Below are 15,256 nucleotides of genomic sequence, written 5' to 3'. Positions count from 1 at the left end.
TGCTGTTTTTCCTTTTCGACTATGAATAAAACCGGAAATATCAGGCAGAGCTTAAGGCGGGACGTCCGGTCGGCTAAGGCGTGGCTGAGCTCGCTGATTGGTCAAATTTGAAAAATCTGTTTCTGACGCGGTGGAGGGAACGTTTGAACTTCGAATTTTGTATACGGACAAGCAGGCAACGGCGTTGTGGAGTTAAACTAAAACACCTCAACATGATTAGGCAAGCGTAAGTGTTTTACACCTATTTTGTACTGTACTTTTATTAAGCCGATAACGAGTTTTGAAAGAGTTTATTAACGTATGACGAGTTTGTGTTTTTGAGTGGTTTAGCACACAGTTGTTAACTAGTGTTACTCAGTCAGCGACCGTCGCGTTTATTTAACGCTGTTAACTTAATCCGTTGTTTTGTACTTTAGGCTAGGTTTATAATCCCGCTTTATGTTTTAAGTTTTCTGTTTATATAACTAGTTTGGTTATGTTATCCCTATTATTATCAACATTATTATGTACACCAAGCACTCGGTTTGCTAAAAGTCAGTATTTCAAGCTAAAAGTCAGTGAAATAAAAATCTGATCGCATTTTTCTGTCTTAACTTCGAAAACATAGTTTATAGTAATTTAGATGGTTAGGATTCTCTTTCAACCATAGTCATGCTCTTTGTACTTGAACTAAGTTATACATATTTGTTGAATGACGTCTGAATTTTTACTTTCGTAACAGGAAGGGCAAGACCCCCCGCCGCCCTCCTCCAAAAAAGCCTTCCAACAACCAGAAGGACCCTGTTGGAGTATGTTGTGGCCTTTTATTCACATTAGGATAATATATATTATTATTATCAGTATATTAATTCGAGGTGTGTTTGGCAGGTGTATTGTCGTGTGCGGCCACTGGGTGCAGAGGATGAGGAATGCTGTATTGAGGTTATAAGCAACACCACCATTCAGTTACATGCTCCTGATGGGCTCAAAGCCAACAGAAATGGTGAATTTAAAGAGGTTAGTGCCTGTCTGCTCTCATTTTGTCAATTAGGATTATTTTAAATAAATAAAAATCTTATTTTGTTAGGAATTGTCAAACCTCTCCAATTCTGTTTGACTTTATCTTGTTGTGTGTCACGAAGGTGGATTTGTGTAATGGTTGCACTGTTCTATCTAATGAAAGTATAGCCCAATTTGGAGTAGACGTCACAGTTCCGTCACTTGCAGCTGCAACGCGTGTTGTGGTGGCACAAAAACACTGGTAACAAGTAGAGGAAATGGGTGAAATCCATGGAATAAGAGAAAAAATGTGTTGTGCCTTTGGATTTCAGAATCTAAGTGCAAATCATTTTTATAGAATACTGTCATCAAAGATGCCGTTTGAAGCTAAATGCAGATGTTTAATAGGACTGACTATGGCTGAAACCTGCTATGATTACTCTACTTTTATAGCAGAAATTTGATTTTAACAATAGGTCTACATAATATTCACATGCAGCTCGATAGGGCTTACACTGTATACGCACAATTTAAACCTGTAAAGTTTGACATTACATACCCATTTTATTTCACAATTCTGACTTTTTCTTCTCACAAATTCAAGTTTATATCACCTAGTTCTGACTTTATAACTTGATTTAACTCAATAATAGTGAGTTTGTCAATTGATCAAAAAAGCCAGAAGTGATAAACTTTATCATTCTGAGCTGAGGAGAAAAGAGAATGATGAGTTGATTTTGCTTATCAGAATTGTGAGATATAATCCCTGAATTGAGAGAGAGTCAGAATTTTGAAATGTAAATGACTTTTTTTTTTTTTTTTTTTTTCTTTTTATTCCATGGCTTCCATAGACTGCTACTTGAAATTTGTCACAAACTGGTTAATTAGAATGTTGTCAAGCTTAAAAAGTGCCACTAAAAGCACCATGAATGTGGTTCGTGTGACTTGTTTGCTGCTTTGAGTCTTTAGAGTATGCAAAATTTTGTGTTGTATCATTTTTGTGGTTAATAAACAAAACTGCTTGCGTCTTGTGGAAGAACATTGTAGCTGGAGCTACTTCTCACTGTTAATGTCTATGGTAAATCATGTAGGTACTGGACTACTCTGCAGTGGTTCCTGCCAGAACCAATCTGAAATAGTCAAAATATAAAAACTTATTGGTGTACCGTAATGATTCAGGATAAGCTAAAAACATGGTTTGGAAAATGGATTCATGATGTACTTGTGTACATCCTGTAAATTTGAAATGCTCACACACACAAAAAAAACTTAAAATACTGCAGCTTTAAGTAAATTTATCTTGATGTAAGTCTTTTAGACATTTTTGCTGGAAAACGGCAAGAATACTGAGGTAGAACAGCAGTTTTTATGGTTATTTCCATATTTGTAGTGGCTGGGAACAGATGTATTCAGGAATTAAGGCTTTTTTGTTGTTTGTGGTGTAAAGTGAATTGAAGTATTGGATGTCTGTTGGTTGTATTTTTGTATTTGGATGTATTCCTAATACAACTCATTGTGTGCACCCTAGATGTTTATTTGTGTGTTAATGTATCATGATCACTTTACTTACTACATTCCTTAAATTTTCTTTTTTTTTTCTCTTAAATTTATTGTCATTAAACCTGGAGAATAGTTGTAAACCAGCTTTATTAGACTACCAGAATTAACTATAATAATTTGTCTTTTAGACACAATATTCCTTCAAAAAAGTGTTTGGGATTAAAACGACACAGAGGGAATTGTTTGAAGATGTTGCCAAACCTCTTGTAGAAGACCTCATTCACTGTAAAAATGGTAAATATACTTTCCTGTGCACTTGTTATGATAATGATTATTTAAAAAAAAAAAATACTCTGACTGACAGCAATCTTTTCAACTAGGTTTGTTGTTCACCTACGGTGTCACTGGTAGTGGTAAAACCCATACAATGACTGGTTCACCTGGTCAAGGTGGGCTGCTTCCACGTTCACTCGACATGATCTTCAACAGCATTGGCCCTTACCAGGCCAAGAGATATGTAAGCAAATTCATCAAGTACTTTTATTCTGTTATGTAAAATTAATTTTCCATCCTTGAGCTCTCTTGGTCTTTTCTCTACCAGGTTTTCAAGCCTGATGATAAAAATGGCATGGAGGTGCAGAATCAGGTAGATGCGCTCTTAGACCGACAGAAGCGAGACAGCCAGACAACTGTACCGAAGACCCCAACAACAAGGTTAATTCAAGTAATTAAAATCTCAAATTGCCTAATTTGTTTTAAATTAAATATCATGAGTTTATATGCTGTTTTTGCTTTGTAGGCGAGTTGACCCTGAGTTTGCTGACATGATCAGCCCAGAGGAGGCTTGTAAGGCAGATGGTGTGGATGAAGACAGCAGCTACAGTGTGTTTGTCTCTTACATTGAGATTTACAACAACTACATCTATGACCTCCTGGAAGAGACTCCCTTTGACCCAATAAAGCCCAAGTAAGCTGGCTAAGTTTGCAGTTTTTACTGTTTTTGATCCTATAAATACAGTGTTTGTCAGCATAAGAGCCTTCTTTCCAAAACATTTATATCTACCACCAGCTTTTCAACAGTAGTCTATATAAAAATTGTTTACTTTAATTGGTTGTGTCAGTAGTACCAGTTTGTGGGTAGTTAATACTTACAACTTACACAAAGCTAAATTAGGTTTAGTCCCATTAGTTCACTTTTTTTTTTTTTTTTTTTTTTTTTTTTTTTAAATTTAGTAATATTTATGCACTTAGTGTATAGATAAATGTATTTTGTTTTTTCATTAGGTGGAATGGTGCAGGCACACCTCTGAGAAACAACACTGAGTTCATGTACGTGGCCAGTGAAATTCACTCATAGATGGACTTGCTGCCTTTTTATAATGATATTCCCTCCCTTGTTTAGCTGTTCTGCACGTCCTGTTTTATGCTTTCAAGTGCTTCTAGGGTGTCTGTGTCTGCTTTTGTCTTGGCTGTCTGTCTTGTGCTTTTGTTTTACTTGCTGGTAGGCGCCTATGCTGAGATTGAGCTTTGTTGCAACGTGGCTGAACAGCTTGTTTTCCTACTCTGTAGTTGCAGAAATGTTATCATACTGTATTTCACATTTCAGACCACCCCAATCCAAAATACTGCGTGAAGATCAAAACCACAACATGTATGTGGCCGGATGCACAGAGGTTGAGGTCAAGTCAACAGAGGAAGCTTTTGAAGTCTTTTGGAGAGGTAAGCTGATGTAGATGTTGACTTCTCTCTCTTTTTTTTTTTTTTTTTTTTTTTTTTAAAGGGGGTTTGTTTGTGGTTAGCACACAGAGCTATTGTGTGAGATCTTTTGTTTTCTGGACACAGGTCAGAAGAAGCGCAGGATTGCAAACACGCAACTGAACCGTGAGTCCAGCCGCTCTCACAGTGTGTTCATTGTTAAATTGGCGCAAGCACCTCTGGATGCAGATGGAGACAATGTACTTCAGGTCAGTGCTAATGCCTTCAAGACTCTTTCTCAGAATAAAATTGTAAAATAAATTTTAGTAAATATGGCTAATTAAAAAATATTTATTTTAATACTAATGCCCTTTGGTTCAAGGTTAACCATTGTTAAATACCAGTGTCAAAAACATGCAGTGTTCATGCTTCTGATTTTGTTGAAAGTTTAATGGATGTGATGTTTGTAGGGGTTTGGCTCCCCCTAGTGATAAAATGTGACCCTGGACCACAAAACCTGTCATAAGGGTCTTTTTTTTTTTTTTTTTTTTTTTTTTTTTTTTTTTTTAATTGTGTATGGTTTATGATGGGACAATATTTGGCTGAGATACAACTATTTGAAGATCTGGAATCTGAGGGTGCAGAAAAAATGTAAAAAGAAAATTAAAAAGTTGTCCAAATGAAGTTCTTAGCAATGCATATTACTAATCAAAAAAGGTTTTGATCTTTGCAGTAGGAAATTTACAAAATATTTTCATGGAACCTGATCTTTACTTAATATCCTAATGATTTTGGCATAAAAGAAAACTGAAAATTTTGACCCATGCAGTGTGTTTTTGGCTATTGCTACAAATGCTATTTTGCTATTTGCTTGTGCTGGTTTTGTGGTCTAGGGTCACAAATGATTCAGAAATTTCACCTTCAATTTATCCACTGTAATAAAAGAGTGAGAATGTTATGTATAATTTCAGTTTGTTAAAGTGTTTTAAATTAATAAATTTAAAACAGATGTTAAAGGAACAGTTCACCTAAAAATTAAAATCTTGATTTAGTCACCCTTGTTCCAAACCCACAAGACTCGAAGCATAAATTAACATTTTTAATGAAACCTAAATGGTTTCTGCCTTCAACAGCATCATTGGTTCTTGCAGAAGCTCAAACCTGTTTGTGTAATGGACAATATTGGCTTCCCTAATGCTCATATGTGAATAAATGCTTAATCACTTCAAAAATTAGGACATTTTATTTGTCACTTTGTGGGAAACTTGGATTGAACTGCTTTATTAATATGGTTTTCTTTTACAATGTCTTAATGAGCTCTTTGGGGCATAAAAGTTTTGTTGGAATGGATGAACGGAAATGTAACGTCTTCATTTGTATTCTAAACCTGAATGGGATATTTTAGAGTTTGGAACAATGTAAGAGTGAGTAATTGATAACAGAATTTTCATTTTTGGGATTAATGACTCATGTTGTTCCAAAACCATAAGACCTTTTGTTCATCTTCACAACACAAATTAATATTTTATTAAATCAGAGCTTTCTAACCCTTCATGAACAGCAACGCAACTATCACGTTCGAGGTCCAGAAAGGTAAAAGAAAGAAAACAAAAATAACACTTTTATTCAACAATTTCTTCTCCTCTGTGTCAAGTATTCTTTGTTGCAGTTGTTGAATAGTCGTTATTTTTGTTTTCTTCGTGCACAAAGTATTTTCGTAGCTCCATAATATTACGGTTGAACCACTGATGTTACATGGACTATTGTAATGATGTCCTTACTACCTTTCTGGGTCTTGAATGTGTCATTTGCATTGCTGTCTATGCAGGGTCAGAAAGCGAGGGTCTCATGTAGGGATGCACGATATTATCGGACTGATATCGGAATCGGCCGATAATGACTTCAAATGTAAATATCGGCATCGGCCCGATATGAAAAATTATGCCGATATGTTTTGCCGATAAGATGAATATGTTAACTCACATGTGCTAAGGGTGTGCTAGGGATTAGATCATGTCAGCAGTGTGGCTCATTCTTGAAGCAAAGTTTTGACTGAATGAGGAGTAGATTCACTGTTTTGGATCGATGCATTTAAACTGAGAATACACATACAGAATGATGCATAGCAATAGCACGTGCAGTGGCAGCAGAGGCTATAGGAGAAAACGCGCCGTTGTTCCATTTGGGATAATTTACTGTTGCCTGTTTCATATCCAGTCACTAGATCGCTAAATGCACATTTTAAATGGTTTTATGGTGCTCTTTGTTGTATTTTGAAACCCAATGGCTGTGTTTGCACATGACATGATCTGCATTTAAAATAAAAAGTAAAATTCTCTTTCTTCGGCGGCGCAACGGCAAAACACACTGTTGCTCATATGAAACATTTTTCGTGAATATGACACAAGTGAGGTATAAAGCATTCTTTATGTTAAATAATTGGTTAGCAGGCAAATGTTAGTAGCGACCATACTTTTGGATTCATGCCGTTCGAGCCAATACATTTAAAGCCATAAGCGGCTGTGTGTCCTGTTTTCCCGGTTGGTCACGAATTGCCACAAACTTAATAATATTTATAGTTTCTTTTCACAAATCATCACCGTCTCACCCTTTAATTTCGCAGGTTTGTTTTCTTGTCATTTACTTTTAATCCATGTTGTCGTATCATTTATGCGGGTAAACTGCGTGTGGGAAATAAAAGATTTCGTGGCAATAAATTAAGAATTCGTTAATAAGACTTTTTAATTCGTTCCCTTATTTTACAAATTAATAAATTAATAAAACGTAGGAACGAATTAACAAGTTGTAGGAAATAATTATGTTCGTGTCCCGCAGCCCTGTCAGAGCACAGTGCACCATATAAAATAATTAGAAATTATAATTAAACATGACTTAGTGACTACATTTCTATTACTTTCTTTCCATGTTGAATGCCTTTGTATTGCAGGGCTCTAGACTGATCAAAACTGTCACATGTTTTTTTTTTTTTTTTTTTTTTTAAATGTGCAAGTTAAAATTTGACGTGGTCGCACTGCTCCATACAGCGCGGGTTACAGAGTTACAAAGCCGTGGCATATTCAGGATTTCACTGATCACGAAGAGTAGTTTTCGTTGTGAGCGCTTCGGGTGTAGAGCCTGGTTTGTATTTGTAGTGTCAGCACGAGCCAGGCGGTGACGGCAAAAAGAACGCGACTATTCTGGAAACGATGGCGGACGGAGGATTTGGTTTTCGAGTAGGGTAAAAGACCGCTTGTTAAACCAGAGAAGGTAAACATGTTGGTATTCTTGTGCAAAAAAAAAAAAGTGTACTGTTTTGCCAGTTGGTCACGAATTGCGACATAACTTAATATTTTTATTTTCCCAAATCCTCACCGTCTCACCCTTTAATTTCTTAGGTTTATTTTCTTGTCATTCACTTTTAATCCATGTTTTCGTATCTCTTACTGTGATAAATTGCGGGTGGGAAATAAAATATTTCGTGGAAATAAATTAACAATTCGTTAATACTACATATTAATTCGTTCCCTCATTTTACAAATTAATAAATTAATAAATCATAGGAACAAATTAAGAAATTGTAGCAATGAATTATGTCCTGTTCATGTCCCGCAAAGCACCCTCACAGTCACCCAGTTTAGTTCTACTTTTCTGTTTTCGTTTTGAAATGTCATATTCAGATTGCGAATTCGAAAGTGAAAGCATCCGAAGTTCGGCTTATAACATAGCAAAAGTGAACTTAATTTACAAAATTCAGATCATAAATAATGCTAGTCTACTGATGAAAAAGAAGGGATTGAATGTAAACCGTTCATTACTATTTATTTAATCCTAACGAATAAGTTATTGTTAAAAACTAACTTTAATAAAATGATATATATCGGTATCGGTATCGGTATCGGCCAAAATGAGATGAAAAAATATCGGCATATCGGATATCGGCAAAAATCCAATATCGTGCATCTCTAGTCTCATGAGTTTGAAACAACATAGGGGTGGGTAATGACAGAATTTTTATTTTTGGGCAAACTAACCCTTTAGTGTTTTGTTCCCTTTTTCAGGATAAGAATCAGGTGAATGTGAGCCAGTTGTGTCTGGTTGACCTGGCTGGCAGTGAACGCACTAGCAGAACCCGAGCAGAGGGCAGCCGTCTCCGTGAAGCAGGTCAGGCAGCAGCTCAAAGAACTCTTTTTATTACTTTCAGGATTTCAGGGTTGTGTTTTGTATGAAGACCATATGGGTTTCTTTTTCTTCTCACAGGCAACATCAATCAATCTTTAATGACTCTGCGCACATGTATCGAGGTACTGAGGGAGAATCAGATGTGTGGCACAAACAAGGTATGTGAGACATTAACTGACCATATGATTGCTTAAAAGGAGAGAAACATCAAAGGCAGTCTTGACTTCTGTCCTTAGATGGTTCCATACAGAGACTCCAAAGTGACTCATCTATTCAAGAACTACTTTGATGGAGAAGGGAAAGTAAGGATGGTTGTGTGTGTAAATCCAAAAGCTGATGATTATGAGGAGACCTTGGTAAGCAATATTAACATACGGGTTAACAGATGGATTTGTCCTCTGCAGATTTGTTCTACTTACACTGTGACATTTCGGTTTTGTGTGTGTGTAGCTAGTGATGCGCTTTGCTGAGATGACTCAAGAGGTTGAAGTGGCCCGGCCCGTTGACAGGCCCATCTGTGGCTTCGCTGCTGGTCGCCGTCAGAGAAACCAGGCCTTCAAAGACGAGCTAACACGCAGGCTGGAGGAACGTGGTGGTCCTGTAGATGGAGGTATTTTTGCGCGTGCGTGTGTGTGAGAACTTGCATGTTACATTTTCACACGATGTGTGTTAACATATAGGTGAGGTCAAAAGTTTGCAAAAGCTGATTATTTTACCAAAATATGAGGAATCATACAAAATGCATGTTATTGTTTTAGTACTGAATAAGATATTTCTCACAAAAGATGTTTAATTATAGCCCACAAGAGAAAATAGTTGTTTGTCCTGAACAAACCGTCCTTCAGGTGTACGTTTCTTATTTTGCCTACATATTTTTTTTCATTTAGTACTGCCTTTCAGAGGCTACAGAAGATATTTGCATGTTTCTCAGAAGACGAAATTACATTGTAATTTTACACTGATCTTTAAATTCAAAAGTTTTCACCCCCTAGCTCTTAATGCATCGTTTTTCCTTTTGGAGCAGCAGTGAGTGTTTGAACCTTCTGTAATGATTTTAATGATTCTGAAAGGGGGATGCGACCTTTTGATCTCAATTGTAAAAGAAAAAATAATAATAAAGTGCATGCAGAAGTGATTCCATACTAAAGTCTTATACTGTTAGTTTTTTATTTTTGTTTGTTTCAGTAATGTCAATTGTGATCTGTTACAGATTCTCCAACAGTATTGAACCAGCTGCTTCAGTCCTTCCCTCCACTTCCTCCCTGTGAGATCTCTGGCCCTAACGATGATGTTACTCTGCCCAGACTCATTGAGGCCCTGGAGAAGAGACACAAGATTCGACAGATGATGATTGACGAGTACAATAAAACTGGTAAAATCATCACTTTATTCAGAGCTGTGTTAATGGTCTTTCGAGCACAGTGTTTTTCCTAATTTCCGGCCATGATTCTCTTTCAGCCAACATGCTGAAGTCTGTGCTTCAGGAGCAGGACAGCAACGTTCTCTCCAAGGAGAACTTCATCCAAGAGCAACGTGGCAAGCTTGGTGAAAAGGACAAAATGATCCAGAACCAGAAGAATGAGATTGATCGTCTGGAAAAGAAATCCAAGATGCTGGAATACAAGGTATTTGCACTATCACTGAGTCAAGGTTAAAAAAAAAAAAAAGGGAATCAAGCACAATATCTTTAGAAATTAATACCTGTATCAAGTGCAAAAAAATTCAAATATTGAGAAATTCACCTTAGAATTGTCCAAGTTAAGTTCTTAGCTTGCATACTAATTAAATTAAGTTTTGGTATATTTATGGTAGGAAATTTACAAAATATCTTCATGGGATATGATCTTTACTTATATCCTAATGATTTTTGGCATCCACTTTTCAAAAGAAAAATCAATAATTTTTACAAATACAATGTAATGTGCTACTTAAGACCAGGTCCTGGGTAACACATAAATTTGAAAAGATGAGTTTCCACAAATATTATGGTTGAAATGACCATAAATGTTTTTTTTTTTTTTTTTTTTTTTTTTTTTTTTTTTTTGTGTATCATAGACTAAGTTTTGAATATGGCCTCTAATGCATTTGCAATGTTCTTGTGTATACAGATTGACATTCTACAGAAAACCACCAACATCTATGAAGAAGACAAGCGTTCTCTACAGCAGGAACTGGAAAGCAGAGAACAGAGGCTCCAAAGAGAAGTGTCTGAAAAGAGACGCATGGAAGCACGCATGCAAGGCATTGTCACTGACGCCAAGCTTAAGTGGGAGAAGGAATGTGTGAGTGTCTTCCATAGATCATATATGTGAAACAAGATGCAATTTAATTTGTTAGTGGTGTGATACATGCAGCTGTTTGCTCGCTCTCTACAGGAGAGGCGGGTAAATGCCAAGCAACTGGAAATGCAGAATAAGCTGTGGGTGAAGGATGAGAAACTCAAACAGCTCAAAGCCATCGTGACAGAGGGAAAGACTGAGAACCGGCAGCCACAGCGGCCATCCAGAGAAAAGGACAAAGTGCCTGCCAAGAGATCCGCTTCCCCATCGCCTGTTCCTGTACGTTTAACTGACATGCGTTTCTAGACTGCCTGCCCCTGAGATTAATGCCTAACCTAATCCACAAACCTTATGTCTGTGCATGGTCTGCTATGCAGTGTCTGTGTGTGTAATTACCCTGTGCACTTTTTTTTGTTTTGTTTTTTTTACAGATTCCCACCTGTTTTTAATGCCCTAAATACTGTTTTTAATGTACTGGTGTTTGTTGCATGCAAACCATGTGTGTACTAATCTCATGTCGCTTGCAGTCTCCCTACAATGGCTCTCAGTCATCCCTCTCTTCCCTGGAGCCCATATATAACTTCTCTCAGACGGTCAGGCCAGATCCTCACTTCCCCAGACCAGGCAGTGTGTCTGTGGCCTCCTGCATCTCCGAGTGGGAGCAGGGTGTCCCGCAGTCTCGCAGGCAGGGTAGCCAGTCGCCTCCAGACAGTAGGAAGAGAGCTCAGGGCCTTCCCGACAGTCTTAGCAGGAGGAGAGGCAGGTGTTGGGCCAAAGAGGTGCCTGTCCAGCCAGCTGAGGTAGACCTAGAGGAAACGGGTCACTGGGTCAGTGGAGTATCTTGCTGTAGTTGTAGGTAGAGCTTCGACGAGACACTAATATAGACTCATTGTAGACCTTTTGATCTGTTTCTCAGTTGCACTAATTATTACCCAGACAATCTATGTGTAAAATAAGGTATTATGTGCTGCTTATTTTACCATGTAATGGCTGTTTTGCACTTTTAGACAAATAAATTTGAGTTTTCATCTTCTCAATGTCATCTGTTTCTCCTGCATATAATTGAACTTGTCTAAAGTGTATGAAAAGCAATTGAATACTGTCATAGGTTGTGTAAGAAATGCCAGCATTTGCAGACTGAAAAGCACATTTATTTTTGGAGCTTGTTTGCATGAGCTTTTTTCTTTCCTCTTAACAGCTTGGTACATTTAGTTTGTGCTTCTGTAGAGCTTGACTAACACACTAACGCTTGATCATGCTTAAGGACCGTTTTCTGTTTGCCTTACTGTGCTTGTTTTAATTGAATAGACTGCGGCGCCGGTTCGGCCTCTACACAGACGCTCGCACTCCGCAGGTGGGGAGAGGTGGGTTGATCATAAACCCACCACTAACGTGGACCTCGATACAGTTCTGCAGCCAAACATCCCCAATGCCATCAAAGTGAACGCTCCCAATGAAAAAGCTCTGTCCAAGTGTGACAAGTACGTTCTGACGCACCAGGAGATTGCATCAGATGGAGAGATTCAGACCAAGCTAATCAAGGTAGCTTTGTCTTTCGAGTGGTCTTGCTCAATCTGTTTTGGTTGTTGAGTGAAAGTAAAATCTTTTTTTCTTTATTAGGGTGAAGTGTTCAAAACTAGAGGTGGAGGACAGTCTGTTCAGTTCACAGATATCGAAACGCTCAAGCAGGAAAACCCTGTTGCGGCTAGGTAACTGAATGACTACCAGTGCATTTCAAACTTAATTTTTAGTTCCATAGTGAATGCTGTATTGTTTTTGATTTGTAGCCGTAAGAGACGATCATCAGAGACTGGTCCTGAAGGTGAGCCCATGGAGGGAGACTGGACTGATGTGGAGACAAGGGTAAGATACTGATATTCTCTAGCCAGGTGCAGCCACTGCGCACTTAAAGCAGGGTTTGTACAAGGTGCTTAAAGTACTTGAATTTGACTCTTTGAAATGTAAGGTCTGGAAACACTTGAAAATAGCTACATTCCTGAAGCGGTACTTGAGAAGTACTTGAATAATTGAATTGTATGTATGAAATAAGTGTTTAATTTTATTTCAATAAAAATATCTTTTCATGCAAAATTTTAAATTTTAAAAAACATTTTTTTTCCCGGCTTATTTCAGTAAATGCCATAAAACTAACAAGCTAAGCCAGTAGTGGTAGTGAGAGTGTTGTGTGAACATGGCTAAAGACGCAAAGAGGAACAGATGAACCGATTAAGTCATTTACGCTCTGATTGATTCAAACTTGTGACTTTGATCATTCATTTCAAGCGATTCGCAAGCAAAAACCAGATAAAATTAACTGAGCTATTCATTTTAAAAAGCATGTATATGGGTGAAACTGAGCTTTTTGAAGCTCCTAATCAGTTAAACCATTCGATTGCAAAATGATTCACTGTTTTGAAGTGCTCCAGTCAGAATGTGGAGGAAATATTTTGCTTCAAATCGTTATTTGGAGCATAAATCATTTGATTTAGATCAGAATTTCAGACTGAGTTCATTAGTCATTTGATTTAGATCAGAACTTTGGAGCAGGCTCGTGAATCTTTTGCTTCCGATCGGAACTTCGGAGGGCAGATCACGAATCATTTGATTTGGATCTGAATTTCAGAGCACAAATCATTTGATTTAAGTTAGGATGTTGGAGCAGGTTTGTGAATCTTTTGCTTCAGATTGGAACTTAAGAGCGTAAATCGCAATTTATTCGATTTAGATCAGGATTTCGGCTTGAGTTCATTAGTCATTTGATTTAGATCAGAACTTTGGAGCAGGTTCGTGAATCTTTTGCTTCAGATCGGAACTTCGGAGTGCAGATCACGAATCATTTGGTTTAGCTCAGGATTTTGGAGTGGGTTTGTGAGTCATTTGATTTGGATCTGAACTTTGGAGCAGGTTCGTGAATCTTTTGCTTCAGGTTGGAACTTTGGAGTGCAGATCATGAATCATTTGATTTGGATTGGAACTTTAGAGCGCAAATCATTTGGTTTGGTTCAGGATTTTGGAGCGGGTTTGTGAGTCATTTGGTTTAGATCAGAAGTTCGGAGTGGGTTTGCAAGTCATTTGATTTGGATCTGAATTTCAGAGCACAAATCATTTGTTTTAGGTTAGGATGTTGGAGCAGGTTTGTGAATCTTTTGCTTCAGATTGGAACTCAAATTATTCGATTTAGATCAGGATTTTGGAGCGAATTTCGTGAATATTTTGTTTTGGATCAAAACTTTGGAGCAAGTTCGCAAATCTTTTAATTCAGATAAGAACTGTGGAGTGCGAGTCATTTGATTTGGATCAGGATTTCGGAGTGGGTTCGCAAGTCATTTGATTTAGATCAGAGCTTTGCGTATCATTAGTATATTTTTATTTGTCTTTTTTCAGAATTTGAAAGACATTGTTTGATAAGTGAGATCTCTGAAGTCCTTGAAAGACAAAAGTAGTGCTTAAGTCCTGGATTTTCACTTTAGAGTATCTGTATGAACCTTGTTAAAGGGATAATTCACCCTAAAATGAAAATCGTCCTTAATTGCTCGCCCTCATGTCGTTTCAAACTTGTAAGACCTTTGTTCATCTTCGGAACGCAAATTAAGATAAACAAAAAATGACTTTATTCAATTTTTCTTTTCAGGGTCTTCTTTCTAGTAATATTTTTATACTTGTTTCGTAACCCATCTCTCATCTTTATTCTCTAGTGCTCTGTGGCAGTGGAGATGAGAGCTGGCTCAAACCTGGGACCTGGATACCAGCATCACGGATATACAAAGTAAGCTCTTTGTTTACACTCCTCTCCAGTCACATTGAAAACCAGCTTTTAAAAATTTCCTTCTATCTTGTTTTTTTTTGTAGACGCAGAAAGCCTTGAGACTGCTCTAGTATTGCCATCACAGCAGAGTCCTTTCCTCTCGAAGCCTCTCATTACTGTGTGCAATAGCAAATTCACTTTATAATATTTAACTTTTTTAAATGCTTTTTATGAAAGAATTCTTTTATGGAAGACTACACATGTTCACCAAAGCTGTTTTTGTACTGCGTTTTCTACCTGGGTGTTGCCATGTAAAATTCCAATCACATTTGGTGTAAGTGTGGGTCAGGGTGGGTTTCAGATCAAAAAAAGTGTTAATGTTTTGTTTTCTAACTGTCTCAAGCACATTAGGTATTTGTGTGTATCTTTTCTTTTTTATATATGTTGATGTATACTCGCATTTGGGCAGTTAAGACAAAGCATTTGCTGTTTCTTTAAAAATCCTATAAGTCATTTTCATGACTTTGGCAGGCAGCACCTTGGAAGAGCACTCTTTCCATGTAGTTTCACTTGTATAGTATTGCTGCAGACAAAACTGTTAATAAACAGGATTTGATATATTTGCTTGGTTTTTATAGTGGTTATTTTGCGCATCTATTCCGTTTTCCCTTTTCATAATGTAGTTCTCTAAACACTCAATGCGGTTCTATAAGAAAGCAGTAGATGGCAGCAGTGTTTTAACTATTAAGGTCAGATGTTTTAGTTCCTACACCAAGCCTCCCATTAGGTCGTATTTTGTACTGTTTCATGTAGTTCATATAGGATACTGTAAATATGAACTAGGAGACTTGTGATGGGAAGTATCAGAATGTTCAGTATC

At 37.3% G+C, this 15,256-nt stretch overlaps 1 protein-coding gene across 3 annotated transcripts; it reads left to right on the top strand.

Moving 5' to 3' along the window:
• Positions 1-107: 107 nt before the first annotated feature.
• On the top strand, positions 108-14,996 carry kif23 (kinesin family member 23). Of its 3 annotated transcripts, XM_051134745.1 has the most exons (24): positions 108-226; positions 722-788; positions 868-996; positions 2,667-2,772; positions 2,859-2,995; positions 3,080-3,192; positions 3,278-3,445; positions 3,763-3,807; positions 4,085-4,197; positions 4,321-4,442; positions 8,232-8,334; positions 8,431-8,510; positions 8,589-8,708; positions 8,803-8,962; positions 9,563-9,724; positions 9,811-9,977; positions 10,461-10,634; positions 10,728-10,910; positions 11,159-11,458; positions 11,940-12,173; positions 12,252-12,340; positions 12,419-12,494; positions 14,327-14,397; positions 14,481-14,996. In XM_051134745.1, exons 1-24 carry the CDS (start codon positions 213-215, stop codon positions 14,494-14,496), a joined length of 2,949 nt encoding a protein of 982 aa, XP_050990702.1. In that variant the 5' UTR covers positions 108-212; the 3' UTR covers positions 14,497-14,996. The 3 variants fall into 3 exon arrangements, with proteins under 3 accessions (XP_050990702.1, XP_050990700.1, XP_050990701.1); XM_051134743.1 differs by lacking the exon at positions 11,159-11,458; XM_051134744.1 differs by lacking the exons at positions 3,763-3,807; positions 11,159-11,458.
• The last annotated feature ends 260 nt before the right edge of the window (positions 14,997-15,256 follow it).

Source organism: Labeo rohita, chromosome 18 (assembly GCF_022985175.1).
Source record: "Labeo rohita strain BAU-BD-2019 chromosome 18, IGBB_LRoh.1.0, whole genome shotgun sequence".
Lineage (NCBI taxonomy): Eukaryota > Metazoa > Chordata > Actinopteri > Cypriniformes > Cyprinidae > Labeo > Labeo rohita.
The sequence above is the reverse complement of the archived record's forward strand: the minus strand, read 5'-3'. Positions and strand labels throughout refer to the sequence as shown.